This window comes from Condylura cristata, unplaced genomic scaffold (genome assembly GCF_000260355.1).
Source record: "Condylura cristata isolate star-nosed mole 26May11 unplaced genomic scaffold, ConCri1.0 scaffold00030, whole genome shotgun sequence".
NCBI classification, from domain to species: domain Eukaryota; kingdom Metazoa; phylum Chordata; class Mammalia; order Eulipotyphla; family Talpidae; genus Condylura; species Condylura cristata.
The window spans coordinates 20,260,180-20,288,111 of record NW_004567131.1 but is presented as its reverse complement, the minus strand read 5'-3'; the positions used below and the strand labels follow the sequence as shown (position 1 = coordinate 20,288,111).

General features: G+C 37.5%; 1 protein-coding gene across 1 annotated transcript in view; it reads left to right on the top strand.

Annotated features, from left to right (window-relative positions):
- The window catches only part of CUBN (cubilin (intrinsic factor-cobalamin receptor)), a 207,718-nt gene that overhangs the window by 76,205 nt on the left and 103,581 nt on the right, over positions 1-27,932 (top strand). The window contains exons 29-31 of the mRNA XM_004691275.2: positions 11,726-11,907; positions 16,946-17,120; positions 18,107-18,276. Coding sequence (XP_004691332.1) covers positions 11,726-11,907; positions 16,946-17,120; positions 18,107-18,276 — 527 coding nt within the window. The remainder of the gene's footprint in view (positions 1-11,725; positions 11,908-16,945; positions 17,121-18,106; positions 18,277-27,932) is intronic.

Genomic DNA, 27,932 nt, shown 5'->3' with positions numbered 1-27,932 from the left:
TATAAACATTCACAATAGTCTGGAGGTATGATGTTCAAATGAAAGTAATTTCAGTAATTGTGGTTGGCCAAGATTCAAGAGCGCACTCATAAGGCGGAGATGTGAGTAACTCAGTCTGGTCTGAATCTCAGGCAGAGAGACCTTTCTCTGCTGATGATGAATTGCTTTCAGGGTGTCACTTCCTGGTAGGTGGTGAAAGATGTACTGTTGCAGAGACCGAATGTGGTAAACTATCTGTCCCAGTCTGCCGTTAAAGTAACCTCATTTCTGTTCAAGACGCATCCTTTGTTCTTTAAGTCTGTCAGCAATCACTTTATAAAGGCAAATGGGTGAAAACATGGATGATTGTTATTTTATTATTATAATGTGATAAATCCTGTTCAGTTTGGAAGTTTATGTGAATAAAAGAGAAGTTTTTAAGACATATTTATTCTGTTTAAGTTAAAAATTATTTCCCTAACTTCTGACTAGACTTTATTTCCTATTTCCTTTTGCTATGTCCTGTTCTGCTAATTCTGGTCATTTCAGTCTACTTGATGTTCTGTACATTTGTCTTTACGATACTCTTAGAAAATATCTGAAGCTCAGAGATGGAACATGGATGTTGTTTTAGTGTAGAACACAAATTTCTGCATTATTATTCTGTATCTGATTTTTATTCATGACAGCTCTATCCTTAATTAACTCTTATTTGTAAAATGGGCAAAACATTTACTAACAAAATCACACAACTCTTTTTGCTTAGGCTTTTGGCAGTTCCAGCAAGGTTAGGTTATTGTCATCAGCAGTTGTATTACACAAATGTAGGCATTTCAGACTGGGCAGAAAATCTGAATCCTAACATTATTTGCCTCCTTGACGACAAACAGAAAACACACACACAGCTGACCTTCACTTAATGCTTACTCCAAATCATGTAACCAGGAGCCTTGCATCCCAGTTCCCATGCTGCCACCATTTGAAAATGTTAGAGATCTATTTCTATTGCCATTCACTGAAGTAGTTATAAAAAGAAAAAAAAATACCCTTATAAAACCATGACCTTCCCAAATTACATGTTGCATAATTTGTAACAGCCTTGTGATTTGAGTTAAAAGAAGAGCTTTCTTGAATCTTCTATTTGTGTTCTGGTTCCCTGGCAACAACATCCCTCATAGATATTACACATACTTTCCAGGGGATTCCACACTTTTTCATACAATTTGAAAAACGAAACTACACTTTTTTTTTCACAGTTTAAAATTTCATAGCAGCCCAAAATGACTAAATCAACACAGAACAAACACCATGTTCAGTGTAGACTTTAAGTTTTGTCCCTGGAAGTTTCTCTTTCTGAACATTTATTTAACTATTGCCATGTTTATATTTAATGTAACATATCCAGGGACTGGTCTTATGTGTGGTCCAATATCTACACAGAGAAACTAACACCAGCTTCAAGGATATTGACTCACAAAGCAAAGAATGAATCTCTGATGTTAGATAGTAGCTACATTTGACACAACTTGATTGAATTTTATATTCTCTGTGTATTTACAGACTTGACTTTCTTACTTATAACAGACTTGACTTTCTTAGTTTTAATAACAGACCACTCACAAGATAAAAAAGTCAATTTTACCACCTAAATGTAAATATAAATTTATGTTAAGACACTAGAAATGATAAAATTAAACCACATTGAATAAATCACATAGAGTAAAGAGTAAATGAAAATATGATTAAATGCTAAGTGAATTGATTTAATTCTGACATATCACTTATTGCTGCTGTTAATTCTGTCATTAAAAAAAATGACACAATGTGCTGGGCGCTTTGCTTCTTGCTTTTAAAATATTGTTTCCTGTCTCTTCCACTAATTCTCTGAAATAAACATTATCATCCCAGTTTCATATGGATATGAAAACTGAGAAAGGAGTCTTAGAGAAACTATTAAGCTCACTACTCCATGAAGTGAGAGAAGCACAACATAAAAACTGCTTTAAATAACTGTCCTACCTAAAAGAAAGTAGCTTTTCTCTACAACTTTTCATTGCCCCCCAAAAAAGTTGAAATGATATTACAGTACAAAGGTCAAAATTTATAGTCAGTAATGTTTGATAAAAGTGTAATGAATATTTTAAATGAATATAAACAGTTTTTCCCAGGTAAATAATATTGGGGTTCCCAGGGATCCCCAATAAGTTCATTATACAGTAGCGATAATAGGGGATCATGCAGTACTTGACAACACTAGTTCAAAATTGGTGTTTTGTCCAGTAAAATTTCTGCTTTATTGCTCATTTACAAAGTGATTTTTTAGGAGTTTTCACATAATAGTTTATGAAATCATGCCTTTCTAGCTGGCATAGGCCCCCAGAATCATTTAACCTGTTCTTACTGCTTTGCAAACTAATTTATAAGAGGGCTTATATTAGAATGAAGAGTGTAAGGAGAGCTGTCCCCCAAATAAATTGGTTTAACTAGAGATAAACAGTGGAAGATAGGCAGTAATACAGGAAGAGTTGCTTAATTTAGGAACCTCCTCAGAGAAAGGTTTGCTCCCCACCTCCCCCATCCTCCCAAACTAAGGATTCAGCTGGTTGATGCCTACAGCATTTGCTTAGGAGAGACCATGGTATTATGCTCACCTGCCATTAGAATCGCAGAAAACTATCTTATTGGTTCAGGTTTGGACCGAGCTTGGCGGGTCAGGGGATACCACCATGGCCTTTGGGGTGGCGCTGCCCACATTTGTCCTTTTATGACATGGAGCAGCCTGGCTATGGAGGAAGGAATGAGGTTTGAGGGAAAGGTGAAAGGAGTTTCGGGTTTGGGGAACAGTGTATTTTTGGAAGGGAGGCTCCTGAGATTTTCACTGCAAAAGCAGTGTGTTCAGGAATAGTTAAATTCAAAGGAGGCAGGACTAAAGTGAGTACTTTAGAGTAGAGAGAGACATTTCTTTCCCCTGTCTTTCCCTGTTTGGGATATTCCTAAAGTAGCTGTTTGTAGCCTTAAGTATCTCTACTTATTTCAGGAAAAATTAGTCTAGTTGCCTTGGTCTCACATAATTTCTTTGGAAGATATTTCCATCCCTTATACACACACACACACACACACACATATGTATATATATGTATGCATATATATGAAATATATATACTTAATATAAATATATGTGATATTATTAAAATTTTCCTAACTTTATGTATACACACACACACACACACACACACACATATATATAAAACTAAAAAGTCTAAATAAGAGATTGATTGATTTCTCCTCAATTGTAAGCAACAGTTCCGACAGGAACATCATTTTCTTTCTAATTTGGCTGAAATGAGTGTGGTAAAAGGAAAATAAAAAGATGACAGGATTGGCTGTAGTTTTTTGGGTCAAAATGAAAGATTTTTATTCTTCCATATACAGTAAATTAAAATTACATAATAAGTCCTAGTATAAGACTACATTGCATTTCTTTCTCTTTAGTGGTGTAATAAAGTGAAACACTTCAATATTCAGATTCAGGACACTTCAGAGAGTCAGATGGCAGTGAGCATCTTTATTTTGAATATTCACATGACATCTTAAATAGTAATTTAAAACTTATTTTATTGCTATAGACAGCATTGTCTTTTGAGATGCTTGTAGCTATGTTCTAAATCATTAATTTCATTTTGTGATGTTATTTTGTTATTCTTATTTTGTTCTTACCACTGAGAATAGGTTACTCTCTATATATAGCTATATAGATATCAGTGAGATAAAATGATTATCATAAATTTTAGAACTTTAATGAGGTCCATTTAGAAGGTGAATTTGAAAACCCTAACTGACTCCTCAGTGCTAAAAATAAATATCCTTATTACTTGGGTTAGCTTTTTCCTCATGTGATACCTAGTCCTAAAATTGTGTCTAGTTTTCTCAACAACAGACTTTGCTGAGCCTGTTTGTTTGTATTTCCTTAAAATTCATGTGTTGAAACCTAACCTTTGAGGTAATGGGATTAGAAATTGGGGCCTTTGGGAGGTGATTAGGTGACCCAAATGTGCTCTTTGGGTTGGAATAAGATCCTATGTAAAGGAGGTCCCAAAGAGACCTCTGCCTTCTTTTGCCAAGTGGGGATACAGCAAAACTCTGGCCCAGAATGAGATCCCTGATCTCAGATTTCCAGCATCCTGAACTGTGAGAAATCATTTTCTGTTGTTTTTAAGCTACTCCGTCTATGGTATTTTGTTATAGTAAAAGACTGATACAAACTTTATCTTTTAAACTATCCTTGAACAAAAATCATGTAAAGCTCAGTGTGATAAGTGAAATAACACAGTGTGAATAAAGAAAGCTGTACTTTCCTTCACATGGTCATGCTTTGTGTCTGACTTTGAGTTTTGGTCACCACATTTATTAGGAAGAGAATGATAGTATGTTAGATTCTGAGAGCTCCTGTAACAAACTTAAAACAATAGAAACTTATTTGTTCACAGTTATGAGCCTGCAGTTCCAGTGTGTCAGCCTTGCCAATCTCTGAAAGCCCTAAGGAAAACTCTGATTTCTGCCAACCTATGCTGATTGCTAGTAACCCTAGACTTTCCTTGATTTGTAAATGCTTAATTACAATCTCTATGTCAGTCTTCTGACAGTCTCCTCCTCCTGTGAGTCTGTGTCCAAATTTCCCTCTTCTTATAAGAACACCTGTTAGATTGGATTTCAGTCCCACTCTAATCCAGTCTGACCTCATCATAACTTGATAACATCTGCAAAGATCCTGTTTCCAAGTAAGATTGAATTCCCAGATTCCAAGTGGATATGAAGGCCAGGGGTCTGAGACTATTCAACCAGTATGGGGGGAGGGTTCTACAAACTGACAAATTTCTCCTCCCTTGGAGTCACCATGCTTTGTCTTCTTTCTTATGGTTTCCTGGGAGAGAGTCAACTCATATTCCTTGCTCTTTATATTATCTGATTTTCTGATTTCATTATTTGCTTCATATTGTGCTTCTCTCCCAAATAATCTACTAAAAAATTACCTGAAAATCCTTAAGATCAGATAAAAATCTTTAAATCAGGTAAATTCTAGGAATTTAGCCATTCTTGACCTTGTCTTTAGAGAGCACCGGTGAGCTGATTTTAGTTTTCTCTCCTACTAGGGCAAATACCTATAATTTGCATTTTTTATATCCCAGGAAAGTTGTTTGTTGGAAAATTAACTGGTAAAGTGTAACCAGGAATTGCTGATCTTTTATGGTCATTCATATATGGACTATCTCGGTCATTTTAGGAAGCTCACATTCATTCCCACCTTCCCTACCTCTAATCTGAAAGTTCTTGTTCCAAATCTCTTTAATCATATTATTGCATATCTCCTACATGTGTCATAAAAAATGAGGCCTACATGTGTTAGGCAGTATTTCAACTTGGCCTTGAGAACTTCCCCAAGTTCTAACCCCATTTCACATCACCCTGCCCCACCAAGAACACTTTCTGGTAACTTCTGCCTGTGGCTCCACTCCTCCACAACTACCCTCCTGCCCATCAGTGGCAAATTGAAACACGCTTCCCAAGGTATTGCAAAAGAGAAAGTTTTTGCTTTTAAATTATAGAAAAAATGATTGCAATATCAATTGAACATTTTTAAAAAAGATTTATTTATTTATTTATGCATACAGAACTGGGGTACAGGTCAGAGGTGCAGGAGTGGTGAGAGGATTCACCAGAGACAGAGAAGGGAGCAGAATAGGCCAAGTGATGAAGTATACTGCTGAGGGAGCAGTGGCTGGGTCAGGGGAGGTCTGCCACGCCATGTGGGTCACCTCTGGGGCAGGCAGGAATCAAACTCATGCTAAAGTGGCTTTGGTTTTTTAGTGCTATGCTTTAACCTGCTCACCACCAGAGAGTGGGCCTATTCTTCATTTATTTTTGTTTGGAATTTTATAACTCATAGCTTTTTAAAACTTCCCCAGAGTGTTAGAAAAAAAATCTTTTTTTTTTAAAAAAAGATTTATTTATTTATTCATACAGAACTGGGGTACAAATTAGAAGTGCAGGGACGGTTAGAGGCTTTACCAGAGACAGAGTGGGGAGCAGAACAGTCAGATCGACAAAGTACACTGCTGAGGGGAGCAGTGGGTTGGTCAGGAGAGATTTGCTGTGCCATGTGGGTCACCTCCGGGCCCAGGATCCGCACTAAAGTGGCTGTGGCTCGCTTTCAGTACTGCAGACATTTTAACTTTTTGCGCCACCAGGGAGGGCCCGAAAAACTTTCATGAAAAAAATTTTGAATTATCTTTACACGTGAGCAGATTTAGGAACAGCTTTTAACTCTTCCTTGTTATGAATTCAGTTTATCAATGTGTTTCCTGCTGATAAGCTAAGTGCTTCCTTTCAACTTTCAGCTGATGACTGGGAGTTTGGAGAAAAAATAGAATAAAAGAGGTTATCAGTCACCTGTACTAAAAGTTTTGCAAAGAATAGGTAATTGAAACTGAAAAACATATGATTATCTTTAGAACATTATTTTATTACCAGCTCTGTTGATTCATAGTGAGCTTAATATAGTAAACTTTTATCAGATTTGCTTCAAATTAAATGAAAAAGATTTTTGTTTGATTTATTTTTCCAGGTTGCTATAGAGATGTTTTTCCCTCAGTAGGTGGACAGAACAATAATGGGAGCAGTGTTCAACACTGACTTGTCAGGGCCTTAGGGCTGATGTGCCCAACAAGACAGATAGAAGAGAATACAGGACTAGGGTAGGAAGGTTGGCATGGTGGGAGGAGACCAGGGCTCCAGTTGGCCCCAGTTGGTTCATTATTATGTGAGCTGTAAGTCTTATGCTTTCTTGGATTTCACTTTGCTCTTCTCTAAAATGGCCCTTATGTCATTCTTGGCTATCTCGTCGAGTTGCTATTTATTTTAAAGAAGATAGGTAATGGACTTACTAAAAACATTCTAAACACTGAACTACCATACAATATAAACTATCTTTATTATAGCTCAATGAACAATTGATTTCTTGCATGTATTTAATATTTATAATGACTCTTTAACTGTATGGTAGTTTCCTTTCTAGCTCCAAGCCATTCTCTAATTTCATCCCATATCTAGACAAACTCTTGTTAAACATGATACAAAGCATTGTGCAGTTATTATTATGTGCATGACAGTTTGCTAAAAATCATAATTAGGTTATGTCATTTAAACTATACAGCAAGCCTACCAGGTAAGTACTGATTACTGTTACAGATGAAGAAATTGAGGGTTAAAAAGTCTAAATTAGTTATCCAGCCAAGGTTGATTCCATGTGTTCTTATGTCATAATCTATGATTTACTTTATATGTCATACTGTTTCCAAAGCTTTCCAACTGTACATGAAATTATACAACTCTGAAATTATGTCATCTCCTCCATGAAAACTTTCTCTTGCCAACTGGGTGCAGAGTCACTATCATCATTTCTTCTAAGTATATATCTCTCAGAGCTCTTTATCACTCTGTTGTCCATTCTTTGGTTAGTAATTTCATCATTTACTTTCTGTCGACCCCTAATGCATTCTCTTAAACCATAATGATGTATTTTAGGTTACTGAAATAATGATACATTTTTTACTATTCAACCATACGGGTGGCATGATAATGAAAGGATTTTGGGAGTCTAAACATCACATTCTGATAATTATCTGTTGATAACTTATTTCACCCCCAGGCTTGTCTGTCCTCTATTTCTCTTCCTGCTTTCCTCCTATGTCTCCTGGTCATGCAAAGTCATAGGTATGATTAAAAAATGGCATGATTTTTAAAATCATTCCAAGCTTGTAAAACTTTTTCAAAGTCATTTCATTTATCTCAATATCTGCAGATGTGTCTGTACCATTGTTTCTACTCTGAATGAAAGGTAGACACCGAGACTACAGAAATAACAAAGCATATCTTTAAAGCAAACCTTGAAGCAACTAAATATAATGATCAGTTTACTTTTATTTCTAACTTACCACTAATTAACATGAAAAAGATTAAATACAATTCATTGGTTGTTTTTGTCAAATCAAAATGTATTGAAATAACCCTTTGCAAACTAAAGGGAGAGAAAAAGTTTAATGACATACATAAAGGTATGTGTTAATAGGAATTTTTATGTGTAGAACTGTTTCTTTCAATCCCACCTGGCTTCTGTGACACTGTTTGTCCTCTAGTAGAAGCTCAATAAGTACTTATTGAATGAAGAGTGGGATTAGAAAATTATGTTTATATATATCTTTTAATTTAGAAGGACAAAGATGGAGTTAAGCCTATACCATAATTAGCATAACTAACTTTTTTCTAGTACTTTCTAGTTTTTTTAGCCATAAAATACAACTAAATTAATAGTCTTTTTTGCAATTGATGTGAATTTTTTAATCAAATGTGTTACATTTTGATATGTTAAAATTCAGAGGTAGTGAGAACATGAATGGGATAAAGAAAACTTTAAAGAGTTTTTTGGTTCCAAGTTTCTTTTTCTCCTCACAACCACACACAATCTTCCATCAACAGGGTGTCATTTTAGTAATATCGGAAATTCTCTTTAAAGGACACACATATAAAGTGCTATTGATGAGAAAAGAAAATGACATACATAAAAATAAAATTTAGCTTTGAAAATAAATCCTGATTATGTTTGTTTAAAATCTTAGGGAAAACTACCCTGTCTCCAGAGTTGGAAATGGTTAAACAAAATAAGTGCTGTAATTTTTCAAAGTATTACTGAATGCCAAGGATCTGATAGCATCATTCCAACTTACAGTGACTAGTTTAAAGGTATTTGCATCCTGTTATTTGCAAAGGAATTTACTAGGAAACCTAAAGCAATTGGAAAGGACAATGGAAAAATGCTATAAAGATTTTTACACAAATCAACTGTGTTTGAAAAATTAGATTGTCTGATGAGTTGAAACTAAATAAAAAGACAAAGTGGCAGCATCTGCATTTCCATTTCTTTGTTCTCTGTTATGTGGTGATCAAGTTATTTTCCTCAAAAGATTCATTTATTTATTTGAGACAACTGGTATTCAGAACCATAGAAGCTGGATATATGTAAAGCTCAATTTTTAAAAATTGAGGTAATGGAATGGCTTTTTTACCTATATATAATAATTTAGTAAATGCTTCCTAAGAGAACTGATAACAGACTGTGCTGTACAACTTCAGGGAGCACAATTTTTTGGCTTCTACTGTGATTTGCGCCCCCTGGAGTTGTGCAGTGGTAGTAAGGATAAATTCAACCTGTTCTGATTTTGGCTTTGGGAATATTTTCAATGTGCTGTTATAGTAGAAAAAACATTTTCTAATCTTTCATGGTACTTGTGTTTTTTTAAACATTCACCACAGTCTATAAACAATGTCAGCATGTTTAGTTTTAAGGAGTTTTTTTCCCACTGGACTTTAACCAGAAACAAAAGTGGGAACAGTATAGGCCAAAAGAAAGATAATGCCCTATGCAAAATTTTTTTCAACCCTCTTAAAACACAGAAGTTTTCAAATGGAAGCAAGAAACTGACACTGAGCAGGAATTCTCAATTTTCAACTCACCTTTTCTCAGTTAAATGGAGAGTCCAAATGGAGAATATTTTTTATTTAATATCTTAAAGACATTTTTCAAATTTACTTCATGGGAGGAATTTGGGCAGGGTAGATAATAGTGTGACCTTGGATTTAGTGTCTTATATTTTAAGTCTTAGTGGTTGACTTACAACCATGTGAACATGTATTCATAATGCAGTGATGAGGCGGCATCATTTTTTAAACAATGAAAAACCTTTGTGCAAGAATAAAAGAAGTAATTGGAAGAATTTATAAACTAAGTCAGAATGTGCTGAAAAAACAGAAGAGACCCAGATATGTTAACAAAGCAAACACTATTTTCATTAATCACCAGTTGCTATCTTTAAACATAATCTTATTCCTAATTTTGACTTTTAAATTTGAAACATCTTCAAATTTTACTACTTAGCTAAAATTTTCTCACTCCATTCTGATATTGCTGAAAGAGTAACTGCAATTGGTGTGTCTATATTACAGTAAACACCTACCAGATAACTGGATTCTATCCTAGCACTTACAAGCCAGATCATCTTGGGAAAGCCACTAGACTTCTGTTTATATTGATTTGTTCACTTGAGAATATAGGTAATAATAGTACTTTCTTTTTGTGGTTGCTATAAGTATTAAAGTAGGAAATTACTATGAGTATTAAAACTGGACATATCTCTAAGCTCCAATAAGCAGTGATAACTTTTTACCATGTTCCACGTGTCATTTTTTGGAATGACATGCCTTAAATATATTCTAGGGAAAGGTATATGAACATTCATAAAAATATATATGTGACTGTCATGGGGGTGTGGGTATCAGTTTTTCACTATTTGCTTTTTGTTAAGGTGATTGGTTTCTTGATATAAAGTTCCCTGCATTGTGTCATTTACTTTTTGTTGTTTTCATAGACTTTATGTTTTAGGAAAGTGTCAGGTTCACAGCAAAATTGACTGTGAGGCAGAGTGCTCATGTACCTCTGCCCCCACTCTTGCACAGCACCCCCACCAGAGTGAGATATATACTTCAGCTGATGAACCTACACTGAGGCATCATAATCATGCAAAGTCCATGTTTACATCAGGGTTCACTCTTGGTGTTGCACATTCTGTGGATTTTGACAAATTTATTTATTTATTTTTAAATTTTTAATTTTTTTACATCATTCTTCTTTTTGTGCATTTTTTCATCTCGGCTGTAATCCCCATGGGCTTCCCACCACCAGTTCACCCATGTGCCATCACCATAGCCCAGTGCACTCTTCCCACTACAGTATCATACAGAGTAGTTTCCCTTCCCTAAAATTGCTCTTCTCTGCTGTTCATTTTTCCTTCTCCTCTAATCCCTGGCAACCACTGGTCTGTTTACTCTCTCCAGAAGGTGGGTTTTTCCAGAATGTCATGTAGTTGGAACCATACAGAATGCAACCTTCCCAGACTAGTTTCTTTCACCTATTACTAATATGCATATACCTTTCCTTTGGGTCTCTTTAACTCATTTCTTGTTAGTGTTGAGTAACATTCCACTGTCTGAGCATACCGCAGTTCCTTCAGCATCTATTGAAGAACATCTTAGTTGCCTCCTAGTTCTGGCAATTAGGAACAAAACTGCTATAAACATAAATATGCAGGGTTTTGTGTTGTTATCTCATATACATATTTTATTTCCTACAGTCTTATATACAAAAGTAAAGATTTTAAACCCTTAGAAGTTTAGGTCTTAAGTAGGAAAGGGACTTTAAAGTGATATATTAGATACAAGGAAAATGAAGACCCAGAGGCATGGAGTTCACTAATATTGCTCCCACATTCCATTGTGCTTCCTACCGTGAAATTGTTACCTACTATAATAAAGAAATTCTTACCTAAAAATATTGAAGACAACTTAGAATGACATTTAAAAAGTATCAAAGTTTTGCTATGGTGAGAAAAAGGACTGAAAATTATTATACCAAATGATATTTTCTATGTTTTCTTTAATAAGAATTAATGAGTTGTAGTCATGACTTTTTAGCATTGTTTAATATCTGACTAATTTTAACTTTTTTAAAAATAGCTTTACAACATTTCCCTGAAGTAAGGTGTTATGCATTTCAATTACCTTTTGGTTTGTTGGATTTTTTAATTTTTCCCAGTTGCTGATGCCATTTTCAACTATATGAACCTTGCTGTTTTAACAGGTTGTGGTGATGAGTTGTTTGGGGCCACGGGCTCCTTCACCAGCCCCGGGTACCCTAACACATACCCCCCCAACAAGGAGTGCATCTGGTACATTAGGACAGCCCCTGGGAGTAGCATTCAGCTCACCATCCATGACTTTGAGGTGGAATATCATGCAAGCTGCAACTTTGATGCTCTGGAGGTAGGAATTTAGATTGTTTTTCAGCATTTTGAAAAATTTGGGTGGAAGTGGAAATCACTCAGCAGGAATTCCCAAATTCTTTCCACTGTCCAGTAGTTTTCTATTTTCAGACATTCAGATGCATGTCATTCCTTCACAGATATTGCTTGTAAGTACATAGGATCAATATGTCAGTTTGGGATTTCCTGAGAACAGTGCTCAAGGACCTGGTGGGAGGCAGTTTAATATGGGGAGAACTCCAGGAAGTGAGGGGTGGGTGAGCACGAGAGAGCCTTAGAGGAGGAGCCAGTGATGGAGCACTGGGGGCAGTTGGGGTTTCATCCTGGGGGTCCTCTGAGGACTCTCCTTGCTCTTTGAATTGTTCTACCCTTCCCTGTGATGAAAATTGTGCCGGAATTGTTGACACCCACACTTCCAGTCTGAGAAAGCTCCGAGGAAAGGCTGTGAGGAGAGTGTACAGTAATAGACAAGAGGCAGATGCTTGGGGAAGGAGGAGCTGTTCACCAGCTGGAGTTTCCATATCTGAGGGGCTACAGTGTAATTAGCAAGTTATTTGCTGCAGTGGACTTTAAAAAATGACCACTTAGACAGAGGAGGCATTTGAAGATAAGATTTTTGCTAGCACTACTGGAAAGGGCTCATTGGAGATAATCAAGAGCATCTGCAATATAATCAGTCTTTTATTACAGGAACTTGGTGTATGTATAGACTGAACTTAGACCTGTCTGTACAATTTCATGGTTTTTAAGTGCATGCACAAATCTGATCCCAGTGTCAGGGCCTGTCGGTACATCTTGACAGAGTTGTAGGTCCAATGGAATTTAAACTCCTTCCATGAGGGCTGGGGGTTTGTGGTTTTGTTTTAATTTGGTTTACTGCCATACCCCCAGTACAGTAAACATCCAAATAATGCACATCTGTGGAAGTTTACAGAGGGAATTTTACATCCATTTTCTTATTTGAATGTTAAACAATCTTGTGAGTTAGGAGGAGGATTTTGTTCCTAATTTACCAATGACAAAACTGAGGTGCCAAAAGAATGATGGATTTTTCCATGACCACATAAATACAAAGTCCAGAACTGAATTTATCACTGCTTAATGCTCTATGTAAGGCAGCATAAAAAGAAAGAGGTGGGAATTGTGTAAGATGTTGAAATGAGTGGCATTTGTTTTATTGAAAACTTTAACACTGAAAAGCTAATTAAAAAATAAGCTCTTTCCTTAAAATAAATGAGATTCTCAAATCATCCCCTTCATGGAGCTGTCTCTAGGAATTGGACTTAGCAGCCCAAATTTCTCTAAAGGAGAGACTGGTGCAGAAAGTATAATCAGAGAGAAAGCTGGTAAATTCTGGGGTGGAAACACGGGTTCCTGTCTCTGTATAAATATGGATGACAAGTCAGAACTCCATCCGAAGGTATTTTAGGAAGACAGACAAAGTGGCTCCCTAAATTCGCACTCAGTATGAAGTGGGAATAAGCACGCACACGTGGAATGTTTGAAGGGTCTCTCTTGCTGGAGAGGATATTTCTCAGTTGCTTAAAACTCCTTAACACTTACAAGGGCTGGCAACAGTCTTTTCCAAGTAATGTGAAATGTTCCCAACCCATCATTTCATGTTGCAAACTCATGTGATTGTTGCCCACTTGGCAAAATGTAAATGGGTTCATTGTGCTTTGGGTTTTGTCACACCCCTTACGTGAGAAAGCAAAGACTGGGGCTGTTCCCTGCAAGCAGCCTCAGAGCCAGGGGGACAACGCAGGGCACCCAGCCGTCTTGGGCTTGCACAGCCAGGACTGTGAGAGAAGCCTGCGGCCTGGTTGGGGCTTATTTTTTTTTATTTTATTTTATTTTTTTTAAGATTTATTTATTTGTGCATCCAGAACTGGGGTACAGGCCAGAGGCTCAGGGGAGGTGAGAGGCTTCACCAGAGACAGAGTGGGGAGCAGAACAGGCAGATCGAGGAAGTACACTGCTGAGGGGAGCAGCGGGTGGGTCAGGAGAGGTCTGCCACACCATGTGGTCACCTCCCGGGCAGGTGGGAATCAAACTCATGCTGAAGTGGCTTTAGATTCTCAGTGCAGTGCTTTAACCCGCTGCGCCACCAGGGAGGGCCCAAGGGGCTTATTTTTATTAGGGCAAAGTGGCCCCTCTTTTTCCACCAGAATCAAAGTTGGAAGGAACATTCTGAGTCCTTTAAATATTTTGTATTTTTTTTTCTTAAAGATGAAATGAACAAGCCCTTCCTTTTTGTTCAAAAACACTACTTGACTTTTCTACAAGTGAACGCTTAAGTCAGATAGAAAGAGCTGTGGTAAATTTGGACTAATGATGATAAAAGGGTGATTTCCATTTCTCACCCCATAAATGTTAATAATATATTAGCAATAGGTGTCAAGATTGGTACTCCTGGTGGGTGTGTGGCCCAAGACTGACTTTTTGTCTCATTTGCTCTCCATCTGCACATTTTTCTTTCTTATTCTGCTTAGCACAGTCAAGTCAGGTCTTACATCACCAGGTATGGGCTGACCTGGGCTTCACGACATGAAAGTCAAAGCCGGTATATTTCCCCCCACAAAATCCATGGTCCAGAGAGTAACCAGCTGCACTGAACAACAGTCATTTTATTACTCATAACACAGGAATGCTGACTTAATTATAACCCTAAAAGAAGCTAACAGAGCAGAAAGAAATGTTCAAAACAGACTAAAACCATGGGCTTTGGAACCTTCTATCTCCTGAGCACTTGCTAATAGCACAATTCTAAATCTCTGATAATCAGACCAATTCTTTTCCCCCAAAGTTTAGTCATATACTGAAGTCAGATGAACCACACCCTGAAATTCTTTCCATCTTTTCCCTCTTTTGAAGAGTCATATGCTAAGAGTCATATTGGTTTTATATGTGGGAGCCAAAAGCACCATTCTATTGTTCTTGTCCTAAAAACACTGATTTTACTTTAGTCTGAGAAAGGAGATTGAACTGGCATAATGCAGAAAAAGGAAATCCACTCCTTGGTGCCATAAACCAAGACAATTGCTTGGTGCAGGCAGCTGGCTGCTTACGGTCTCTCTGATGGTCTTTTGTGAGCCCAGCTCAGTAAGGGAAAGCAAAAAACAAAAATGTCAAAAGTATCAGTGTTTATCCTTTTGGAGGCTTCTAGGCTCTGCCAATTCATTCCGTTATGTTTGTGATTTCAGAGGGGCCCATGAGTGAGGAAACCAAAGAAAATTTTGCCGACATGCAAGTTTTCTTTGTTAGGACTAAAGCTTTGTGCTCAATGTTCTCTCCAAATATGTGCTGTTTATTGGGCTCAGACGATTAGGAGCACATGCTGTCATTTTGGTTCTCTAAGGCTGCATGCTGGGCAAGGGAGTAGGGAAATCTAAAAATGGGAAAGGGCACTCAAAACAAGGAGCTATCTTGTTTCTTCCTTTTGCAAATAGTGTAAAGGGCCACACAGGGCTGTTCTTAAAGCCCTGCTGTAGATGGGACTTCAGGGGCCACACAAACATAGCTCCTCCTAATGAAAATAAGCCTGAAGCAGTCAGCCTGCTTCATTCCTTTGCAATTACAGCCCTTGTCAGCCCACTGTGGAACAGCAGTGTCATTCATTTTGGCCTTTGCCGCTGGGCTGGGGGGAGTTACTCAGACAAAGACATCATTATAGATTCGAATCACATACTCCTCCCCAAAAGCAGACTTCTTGTTTTCACTGCCTCTCTCCAGAGAGCACTGGAGTGATTCTCCTATCAGTCAACAGCTTCCTTAAGGATGGGCAAGGGCCTGGGGGTCTGAAGGATGGGGGAAGTGCAATCGTGAGGTGGGGGGGGCTGCGCAGATGGTAGAGTTGGGAGGAGGCTGCACACAGATCTACTAGGTGCTGCTTCCGGTCCCCACCCTGAATGTACAGTTATGAGCATATAGTTGTGAAGATGAGGAAGGACCCTGACACCCACATGCCTAAAAATTGTCATCAAAAAATTGTCCTCCTACAAGTTCCAGTTTGACCAGATCTGAAGGTCAATACCTTTTTCCTTTGATTCTTTTCTCACTCTACCCACCCTTTTCCTGCTCCTCTCCCCGTCACACACACTAAATAAGCAGGACCCTGGAGTGTTTGAGAAACCAGAGTATGAGGTGCTCTGGAGACCCAGCTGGGCTAGGCAAGCCTGCAGGGTCTAGGGTTGAGACCAAGGGAACACTTGAGGAATGTGTCCCAGATGTTGGTTCCCTGCCAGTTGTCTAGTTGGAAATTGGAGAAACAGTAAGAGTTCTAAATCCTAGTGAGAGGATCTGAAGGGAACCATCTGGACACTGTGGCCAGTTCCACTGGCAATTCCTGAGCAAAAGTTAGATGTTCCTGTGAGTGGTCACTGGGAGTCGACAAAGAGGATCTGCTCTGAGGCTGTCACAGAACACACTGACAGAGATGGTATTTTCATTCCCTCTGAAGAAGCAAAAACATTATTTTAAATGTCTAATATAAAAATTTCAAAGTATAAAGTGGAAAATCCTACAAATATAACTGTATGATCTATAGCCTTTGGTGAACTTAACTTTCACAGAGAAAATCACTTTATGTTAAAAACTATGTCTAGGTTTAGTGTAATAATGACTAGAAGAGTTAAAAAATTAGACTTGATTCTGATTATCAGTAACACCTCTGCCAAAAAAAAAAAAAAAAAAAGCAGGAAAGCCCATAAAGACATGAAAAAAAAAAAAAAAAAGGAAGAGAGGAAATAGGGAAGATTCCAGAATAATCTCTTGAGTTCAACTCTACACTTCTGGCTGAAAAACAAGCAAGGGCTTTGATAATGGTTAAAGGTATGTGTTCCTAGGGCAAAGAGGAGGGAGCCTTTGAAGGTGCATCTCAAGCTGCAGTTTCATCCCTACCTAGGGAAGCTGAGATCTCATTCTCTAATGATAATAAATTCCAGGAGCTGGTGGTGACAGAGTCAGGGTAAGAACTGTAAATTGCTTAAATATATTTCTCTTAATGTAAATTCTTTTTTGTTGTTCCCATTCCATCTTAGATCTATGGAGGCCCTGACTTTCATGCTCCCAGAATTGCCAAATTATGTGCCCAAAGACCATCAGAGAATCCTATGCAGGTCTCCAGCACTGGAAATGAGCTAGCAATCCGATTTAAGACCGACAGCTCTGTAAATGGTAGAGGCTTCAACGCCTCATGGCGAGCCATCCCTGGAGGTGAGTACTTCAGCTGAGCCCTTGTTAAATTTCATGAAGTGATGGAGAGAAATATGAAGACTACATCCTGATAAACTTGTGACTTCTGAAATGGCAAATTCTGCTTTGATATATAGTTTTCCCTAAAAGAGGGATAGACTGTAATTTCCAAAGAGTCATTCTGTCTGTGAAAATAAGGAAAGTGTGTGAGTCTATGGTGAGAGCAGAAGTAGGGAACTTGGCCAGACCAATTTTTCAAAGAACTTGTGTCTCTTCACTAGCCTCAAATTTGATCTTACTATCTTTTCTAGTCAACTCTAAGGTAATGTACAAAGTACTTTAGATAACCCTTACCTATCATTGGCCTAAACTGATGGTAAGAGAGACTAGGAACATATGAAACTTAATAAGAACTGAATTATAATAATTTCAATTAGACAAATCTAGGGTTTATCCCAAAATGATTCTCAATGATTAGAAAATAATACCAATTTCCACTATTGGTTTATGTCATCATAAATCCAAGAAATGATGAATTATAGCAGTAAATACTGATAGGTTTTTGGTAACAACATAGAAACAAACACTGAGTAACTGCTAAATACAGAATAGTAACTTTTCAAAACACAGATTTTAAATTATAAAAGCATACATACTGAATTATCGAAATTCTTGGAAGGAGATACTTACTCTTGCTGTCTGCTGTAGTTTTAGAAAACAATGAAAATAAGACCTTTTATGTCTTATGAAAACATTATTTTTTTGCATTTATTTTCAGTATTTTTAAAGTAACTTTTGGTAAAAGTGTTAAATGCATTTGAAGTATTTTATTAGTGTTCTTTCATTTTCTTGGGGTGGCATATTCTATCCTTAATAATGTTTACCACAGACTACATAAAACTGTTGGTTAAACCAACGTATTATTCTATGTTACTAGCTTATGGTATAAAGTTTATACAACAGGGATTAGTCTAATCTCATTACTGAATTGGGTTTCCCATCTACAGGTTGTGGTGGTATTTTCCAGGCTCCCAGTGGAGAAATTCATTCTCCAAATTATCCCAGTCCTTATAGGAGTAACACTGATTGTTCATGGGTCATTCGAGTAGCAAAAAATCATCGTGTGCTCTTGAACTTCACTGACTTTGACCTTGAACCCCAGGACTCTTGCATTATGGTAAGTACCACAATTTTTCATGTTTTGTTTACAGTCAAACCTGGGTCAAAGCCATATTACTATATGAGCATATTTAGTAAATGTATTAGTTATGGAAGCTTTCAATCTCAAATCATAGGAAACTGAACTTTTGGCATCTTAAAATAAAAGGCTATTTCCCTTTTTTCTAACTAGAAATTTCTTAGTGTGTTGACTTTATGTTTGAGTTTGCTACCTCAAGATCACAAAATGGCTGCAGTAGATCTGAACCATCCTGAGCTCAAGTCTGGAGAATGGAGAAGGAATAGTGTTCATTGTTTCTGAGTGTGTGTGTGTGTGTGTGTGTGTGTTTAGTTAAGATAAAATTTTATAGAAGAACCCTTACCTATCATTGGCCAAAACTGATGGTAAGAGAGACTAGGAACATATAGTGGAGTGATTTTATCACTACTAGTTTAAATTAACTATTATTGAGAATCTGGAGACCTCACAGGTTATACTTTTTAGATGATCAGCTACTTAAACAGGTCAGGGTCATACAGAACAGATTGGGAAATGTAGAAAGGATGTGGCGATTGTTAGATGACAACATTCATTACTTCCAACAACTTTAATGTTTTCTCACCCAAAGTGAATGCTTTATGTTAAATGTGAGAGTAAATGAGGTTGTATTTTGAAATGGTCTTTTTGTTTAGAAGTTTTTGGTTACCTGATTTTTTTTTAAAGATTTATTTATTTATGCATATAGACTGGGGTACAGGTCGAGATGTAGAGGGGTGAGAGGATTCACCAGAGAGAGAGCAGGGAGCAAAACAGGCAGATGGATGAAGTACACTGCTGAGGGGAGCAGCAGGCGGGTCAGGAGAGGTCTGTGACGCCATGTGTGTCACCTCCCTGGCCAGGGGTTGAACTAGTGCTCCAGTGGCTACTATAACTTCATAGTGCTGTGCTTAGCTGATTGTGCCACCAGGGAGGGCCCGGTTACCTGATTTTTTAGCAAAAGTTTTTCATCTTTCATTTGTCCTTGGAGACATTTCATTCAAATATAAACAAGATTCTCTTAGCTAATGGATGTTTCTATTTTAGCTTCTTACATAAGAATTTCTTCTCATATACAATTTCTTCCAACTGACTTTCAAATTTAATCAAGAAAACACCACTGTTTTCACATCATTCAAAGTAGTCTAGTTTGGTGTTATGATTCCAAGTATTGTTTCAAAGATTAAATCATTAATCCACTTGAAGATTAGTTGATTTATCACTACTTGTTAACCTTCTAAATGACTCTTCAGAGCTATCAGAGCATTATGCAAACTGAAGGTGTAGCTTGGATTAACTCCCCTGAAATTTAAGCATTTTTGATGATGTTTAAAAATAGTTCCCTAAGTGCAACAAATAACTAATTTGATATTTCATTTAGGTTAATATTTGAGGGAGGTATGGATCTAGTGTTTGGGATTGCTTTTACCTATAGGGCATTTTCTGGCCCAGTAGGAGTTAGTGGCACTTCTGAGAGTCACTCAGTATAAAGTGGAGCAGAGTTTGAGTCAAGGACCTGAATAGATGAGAAATCCTGGTAAACTATCTCATGTCCTAGGTAAAATAGAAGTAAAACAGCTTCACAGAGACTTTATCTCAGCTTTGAGTCATGTGAAAGGCCCACCCAAATTCCAAGAAATGGAATAATGAAGGGGAACCCCATACTGCTAATGTACTAGACATTGAAAATCTGACAAAAGAGTTCAAAATCTTTTTTCAAGGGAGATGCAGTAACCAGCATGCTATCACAGATACTATGTACATGAGGAGATAATGTAACATAAATGACTACAAATGAGTTGGGAGCAGTGGAAACAAACAGTGCAAACATTCTGTATGTGCCAGACTAAAATTACTAGGCGCAGATACAAAAATTACCAGGTTGGTAAACCACAATGGTTACTGAGTTTATAGAGATGAAAATCACACTTAAAATTTTTATCAAGTAAAGCAAATTATTAAACAGTGACATTGCAAATATGAAAAAGAAGCCATTAAAATTCTAGAAGTAGATAGTAGCTGAAATTTAAGAACTTAGTGAAAGATTTTTTTTGTATATTAAGCAAATAGTGATAAAGGAATAGTGATCAGAATAATCTAAGGAAAAAAGCACATATTATCAAAAGAAAGAAAAATACAGAAAAGTGATTAAGATATATTGTGGAGAGGACACATAAAAAAATATAATAAATATTTAGCTGGAATCCCAGAAGGAAAAGTAGAGATAAAATAAATCAAAGCAAAATTGAAAGAATTTATAACTTCTACAAAACTGATGAGAGACATCAGTTTACAAAAAGAAGAATCTCAAGAAACCTAAATAGTCCAGCAGGATAAATAGGAAGACTTACCTAAAAATAAATAAATAATAAAGATGAAGGAAAAATAATGTTACCGTGAACCAGGGGAGTGGGTGTGTATGGGAAAAGATTGTACCACATATCACATAAGACACTTATAGACCAGGAAATGTGGCATTATTGTGCAAATGTCATAGTGTTTAATTTACAAACCTAGATGGTATAGCTTTCTGAGACCTCTTTTATAGATTCGGTTGTTTGCTGGCTGAAATACTGGTAAACGATGCATATCTATAACTTTTATTAAGGGACAGATTATATCCTAACTTTTCAACAGTAATAATTGGTAGGAAAAAAGTGATGGAACCGTAGCTTCAGTTTTTTTTTTTTTAAAGAAATAACTGCCAACCAGGAACTCCATGTTCTCCTAAATAGTCATTAAGAAATGAAGGTGAGGTGTAGGACCGCATCTCTTCAGATGTACGTTACCATACTCTGCCGCCATGACACTCATAGTACGATCCTAGACCTCTGAATTATATACATTGTTGTAAACCAAGTTATGTCAATTAAAATAACAACAACAACAACAAATGAATGAAGGTGAAATAAAGCACAAAGCCAGAAGAACCTTCAAGAGACAAACTGTTTACCTCTGAGTTTTGACAGGGGCAGCATTTCACCAACACTTGCTCCTCCCTGTAGTATGTATGATACTAAGCATAGCTCTCTTTGGTAAAGCCAACGTTCCAGAGAATTCAACATACAAAGGTGTGTGACCAAAACAAATTCCAAGTCCGAGGCACAACCAGTTCCATGTTTCCCCTATGGTTATGAGTAGGGTTTGCACTTGCATGAAGTAGGAATGCACGGGCAGTGTTTCTTATTAACCTCTGCCTGTTCTGCTTACACCTGGGCCTAACTTAACAAATTGCAGCAGGAGCCACCAGACAGGAAGAAGTAAAACCTCAAATATAATCTGGTCGTAGGCACAGAGAAAGAAAAATAAACCCAAAGACAGATGCCTAGAGGAGCTCAGTCTGGTCAACAAACTAAAATCCCAAATGTAATAGTTCAAACAAGAATCAGTACTATGCTTCTGTTCAGTCCAGCTCTTGTGGGTGCACCTGTGCATTTGCCTTTTTATAGCTGCGTTGCCTTAAAGAAAATTGTTCTTCCAAATTCTGTTTCCTAAACTGTGACATGGGGTATCTGCTGGAATAGTTGAGATGAGCAAGTGATCTACTTGTCACATAGAAATTTCTTGATTGATACTTACCACAGTCATAATGATGCTGATAGTGAGTCCCCTTAGAGGTATGTTCAGTGAGCTGAAAGGGGGAAGTGGCGTGGAATACCATGAGGCAAAATGAGGTAGGAGCTAAGGTTGGAGCTATTCATCTGTGACTCAGGCCCTCAAGGTCTTCAGGAAAATTGGAACATACTTATGAACCTTTCTTGTAGCATAATACCAAGCATTTAGTGTCCCTAGGGCTCAATAAATTATAATAATAATCATGAGAAAGCAGAAGGAGTGATTCATTTGGTCTTGGAAGTCAAGAGAGATTTCACACTGGAGATGACATTTAAGTGGCAGTATTTTACTAGTATATATTGGTAACAAGGTCAGGAGAGGAGGATGTGGGGACCAAAGGAGGATAATTTCATAGAAGTATGAAAGTGCACAGATGTGTTGGGAACATGTGGGAACTAAGAGTCTATAGAAGACTTCTAAATTGCACAAATTCATTCATGATTTGGTAATTTTATAATCTGAGATTATCCTCTAGGATAATCTAGTATGGGTTGATGAAACATTTCTGTAAAATGGAAGAAAGTATTCATACTTTACAATAATAACAGATAACAGTGGCAAACAGAAAAAAGGCTCACATAAGTTCTATCTGGGAAGCTATGGCTAAATCTTGGGCAGTACTCTTGGGAGAGAAAAGAAAGAGAACGCTTATGCTAACATATCACCAAAACTTAAGTGGCTAATTATATGGTGGGTGGTGAGATGATATTAAAGATAGAGGTAATACCATTTGCTTGAACAAGAGTGAACAAAGATGATACTGAGTGAATTAAAAGGTTAAGAGTTTGATCTGAAAACTTTTAATTTGAAAGTCTACAATATGTCCCTTATAGAGTTCAATATTTAAGATGGGATCTGAGTTAGACAATACATTTGAGGGCAATTTACATATATTTGCATGACTACTGAATTCATAAAGTCATCGTGGCCATTTATCAGAGGATTTTGTCAAAAGAACAAATTCTTGGGAAACAGCACTGGTTAAAGGGCAGATCAAGGAAAAGAAAAGAAAAAAACAAAACAAAAAAAAAAAAAACAGAAAAGGACTTCTCAGAAAGGTAGGTGGGAAATAGGAACCATAAAGGAATTCAGCAAGAATCCACTTTTAGAGTGCATGATCAAAAGTATCAAAACCAGCAGAGGTTGACTAGGATGAGGACTGAAACAAAACCTCTCAATTTGGTCTTTGAGAACCTTCTAAGGATCAGGATTGGTGTGGGAAAAAGTGAGGGATTTCAGATAACAATGACTTAAGAGGTACAAGAGCTTCTTAGCAAATTTTTCAGAATAATGGAAGTGAATAGTATTGAGGCATAAAGAACTATAAACGAATGGGGAAGGCAAAAACAACAGAAATCTATTTATCATTATTAATTACAATGGAGAACCATAATCATTGAGAGGACAGGGTTTTGGTGGAAAAAGGAGAAACTGTAACATATAAATGGTGTAATCAATGGAGTGGTTCTGCCGAGGTCAAATCTAAGCAAGAACAAGATTTGGTCTATAAAGTTTGTATTTTCAGAATGAAACAAATATAGTATATAACCAACTATGAGATATTTTTCTCTAAATTGTCAGTTTATTTATATTAAAATTATATTAAAATCATATATAAGCTCTACCATTTTTTAATAATATATAAGCACCTTTACAAAAGATAAAGAAAAGTGAATAAGGACCTTTCAGGTAAATTGAGGTAGAAATCTACTATGGGTTGCCATGTAAACTCAGTTATGGAGATGGGGTTTGTGGAGAGGTTTGGAACCAGATGTTGTCACACTGCAGAGGCTGGAAGCTTGGCTCCAAGTTAAAGTTAGTAGTCTAGAAGTTTGTGACATTGAGCCACTGGCAGTCTACCTTAATAGATAGGTGGACACAGATGTGAAGTGTACTATAAAGTCCAATGTCTTATATAATATCTCTACAATTTATGTTCATGCAAAGCCAGCCACTCATTTTGGAGGCATTCTCATTAATGGTTCTGTTGCTTGGACAGAGTCATTAACAAAGAGGAATATAGTTAGCTGCCAATGATGCTGCCAGTTAATGTCTGTGTTCAGGGAAATTTTTTTTTTTTTTAAGATTTATTTATTTGTGCATACAGAACTGGGGTACAGGCCAGAGGCTCAGGGGCGGTGAGAGGCTTCACCAGAGACAGAGTGGGAAGCAGAACAGGCAGATCGACGAAGTACACTGCTGAGAGGAGCAGCGGGCGGTTCAGGAGAGGTCTGCCACGTCATGTGGTCACCTCCGGGGCAGGCGGGAATCGAACTCATGAGGAAGCGGCTTTAGATTCTCAGTGCTGCGCTTTAACCCGCTGCGCCACCAGGGAGGGCCAGTTCAGGGAAATTTTAATAGAGCTCCAGAGTGCTATTCAATACTGAGGTACATTATGCTGATAAGGGAAAAACCATCAAGTTTTAAAAATTCCTATAACAATTTGGATTGTAAGGTGGAAATATCAATTTTAATAGTCATGATGGTTAATAATCATAAGCACATGGATACATAAAGTGATTTAAGGTTAAAAAGAAAAAATAGATATGATTTATTGTCATTTTCTTATTTTAAATAAGAAATAGAGGTCCAGAAGGGTCAGGATCAAGACTGGATAGAAGTTAATAAGACCAACACTAAAATACAAGCAAACCTAAAGTAAGAATAAGGATTTTGGGGGAAAAAAATGAATATACAGTCTACTTGTAGGGACCTAAATGTGCATAAAGGACAACTGAAAAACAAAATAAAATGAGGGTTACTTAGGAAGGATACTGAATTCTCTGTCAGAGGAAGGAAACCAGATTTCATTTGTCAATATAAGGAAAAGAGTTAAGACTTCAAATAAGCAAAGGAAATCTTTCTTGCTTTAAAATCAGTTGATCTGGATTCCATTCATCCATTCTATTATGGGGGTGGCGTATGTGCTGGACACTGCAAGCCACCAGTTTCTGGTGTGACATGAGCACTCACTGTCTTCATGGCCTGGGATCTTAGTTTGCTCGTTTGTAAGTTTGGGTGCTTGGGGAAATCCAGCTGAACAGAGGAAACTGGGGGACAGGATCTAGTTGGGAGTTGTGTTTATGGGTAGGAAGAGCTGAACAAGGCATGACTGAAGATTGGACAGGGTTAGGAGATGCTGGCAGCAGGTTCACACCAGGAGTCATAGTAAGTCTCAGACAGCACGAAGCCTCTGTTCACCTTCTGAGGGATAAGTCCATCAACCTCAGTAAAAGATTATTGCTGGGCCCTCCCTGGTGGCACAGCAGTTTAAAGCACAGCACAGGGAAGCTAAAGCCACTTCAGCATGAGTTCGATCCCTGACCTCTGAGGTGATCCACATCCGGAGGTGATCTACATGTTGCAGCAGACCTCTCCTGACCCGCCTGCTGCTCCTCTCAGCAGTGTACTTCATTGAGCTGCCTGTCCTGCTCCCCACTCTGTCTCTGGTGAAGCCTCTCACCGCCCCTGCACCTCTAGCCTGTACCCCAGCTCTAGATGCATAAAAAAGTATATCTTTAAAAAAAAAAAGATTATTGCTATACTTATTCCAAAAAAGAACACTCTTCTTGTCATAGAATGTGCCCCATGTTCCCAAGTGAATGCAGGGTAAGCCTACAAGTAACCCTAAGTCATCCCCCTTGGCTTCGTAGGAAAAAAGGCAAAATTCAGGGGGACTGTCTGATGGCCTAGGGGTTAAATCTTAGCACTATCACTCATCCCTATGGTCCAAGCTGAATCCCTGGCCAGGAAGCTGGATCCCTGACTCACATGGCTCAGTAGATCTCTCCTGTCTCGCTCACCCGCTACTCCCCTCAGTAGTGTGTTTCAGTAAATCTGCCTGTTCTGGTCCCCACTCTCTCTCTCTGGGGAATCCTCTCACCTCTCCTCCCTGCCACACCTCTTTTCTACACCCCAGTTCTTCTGTAGAAAAAAGGGCAAAATTCAGTAAGTAGAAGAAAAGGAAAATTTAAAAAATGGAACAGTAATGCACAGTTTTTTGTCTCTTGTGACATAACTCTTGGCTGTAGTCTTTGTGTCCCAAAAGTATCAATCTGTTTGATGCATGAGTTATAATGGATGTACAACTGAGTAAATGAATCAATGATTTTTGTTGTCTCTTCTCCAGCAGTGATCATTGTTTTAGTGGAAAATTGCAGACAACACATTTGGGAATGTGTTGTGCTGACTTCACAGCCTGGCATTGTTATTAATATACAATCTCACTATTTTGAACCACATGAGAACTTAGATAACATTGCAAAAGTGTGTTTTCTAGAATTTCATGCTGCTGTAATGAAAAAGAGGAGAAACACTTTTTTTTTTACTTCTATTGAAATGTTGATGACATCATGGGGAGTTAATATGAAAGCTCAACTAGCACTCAAATTTCAGCTAATTTGATAATATGTTTGCACTTTCTGCTCAGTCACTTTTGAGTGGCTTGTGTGATTACCCTCGGGCTCTCTTGAATGACACACTGTGAGTATTTCTTGCTAAGACATCAGGGGGACCCATGGGCTGGGCTTGGCCCTGTATGGTCAGCATGAAAATGGCTCCATTATGTTTCCTTTCACGAAGGCTGAGTATGAAAGTGACCTCCTACTGACAGTTTAATTGCTTAATTAGAATCTCTCTTCTGTGCCTCAAATTCATGTAACTCTGCAAGCTCTTATTGATCTCTGAGAAATGCTGGTTGTAACTCAGTGTGAGAGCAGGAAGAGGGGAAGAGAAGTCCACTCAGTGGCTCCTACTGGCCCCAGGGGACTCCCACCTCTGATTTCAACATCCTCTTTGCTCAGCACAATGGAATGTCTGCCTTGTGAGAATCAGTAAGAAGCAGATAAAAGCAAGCAGACCACAATCCAGATCAGTCTCTCGTTTGGAAAAAAAATATACACTAGGCTAATAGACCTAGTACAAGAAAGGGACACATGATGAGTAACTGTTTTCTTTCTGAAGTTTTTGTACAAATCTAGGAGAAAGCAAGCAAAGTGATTTTAACTGAAGAAAGCCAGACCCTTTCACCCCCACCTCAAAGCTGTGTCTGTTGTTCACAGTATCCCTCAGTAAGACCCAGAGTGGAATAGGGCAAACTCAGAGTGTGTTATCCATATTCTTTTATTTTTTTAAGGCACTACCCATGATGTGTTTCCTTTTAAAACAATGATCATTTCCAAAACAGAACTAACAGACACAGGAATAATGGAACTCCATGTTTCAAAGAGACACTGGATACAATTCTTTTAAAAATATTTGCTGTTTCATACAAATAAATCCATGACAAAAATCAGTCTCTTCCACTTCACTTCCCTCTTTCCTTAGCTCATTAGCTCAGAAAATTTGCTTTCCTCTTGCTACTTGTGGATGAGCTCTGATAATCTTTAAAATGCTTAATTTGTGACTTGCTTTTGATAATATGCTTAGCTGTTTTGCATCCCTGTATTAGGTTGTCACCAAAGGCTTGCTTAGTACTGAACATGTCTTCAGCAAAGAGTAATTGAATTGAAGCCACAGTTTTTAATTTGTGGACACAAGTTTTGTTTTGTTTACATTTCAGCTCAGAATTTCCATAAATGCTTATTTGTGAAAATAAGCTTTTTGGATTTCTTTTCGTAAGAACATTTCCTGTATTTTTTGAGTCACTGCTTGCAACCATTGCAAATTTTTAGAGTTTATGGTCTTGTAAAATTCGAAAACTGGGTATGATAATGTAGAACTAAGGAATTGGAATTACAAAGTTCTGACATGGGCTATGTGTCTGTGAACTTAATTGGTACTTGATTTTTGAAAAATATAGCTGGAAAACATCATTGACTGAGGAAACTGATGCTTCCTCTCTTCCCCGCCCTTAGAGAAGCTGCTATAATGAGTAATATTTTCATTTCCTTCCTCACTTACATTTATGACTTTAACTGCTTGGATAATTTCCTGAGGGATTAACCTTCCTATCACTTAATATTTCCTGTATCTCAAAGCAGTTCACCATCCAAACTGGGAATTCCTTTAGCAGCTATATTACC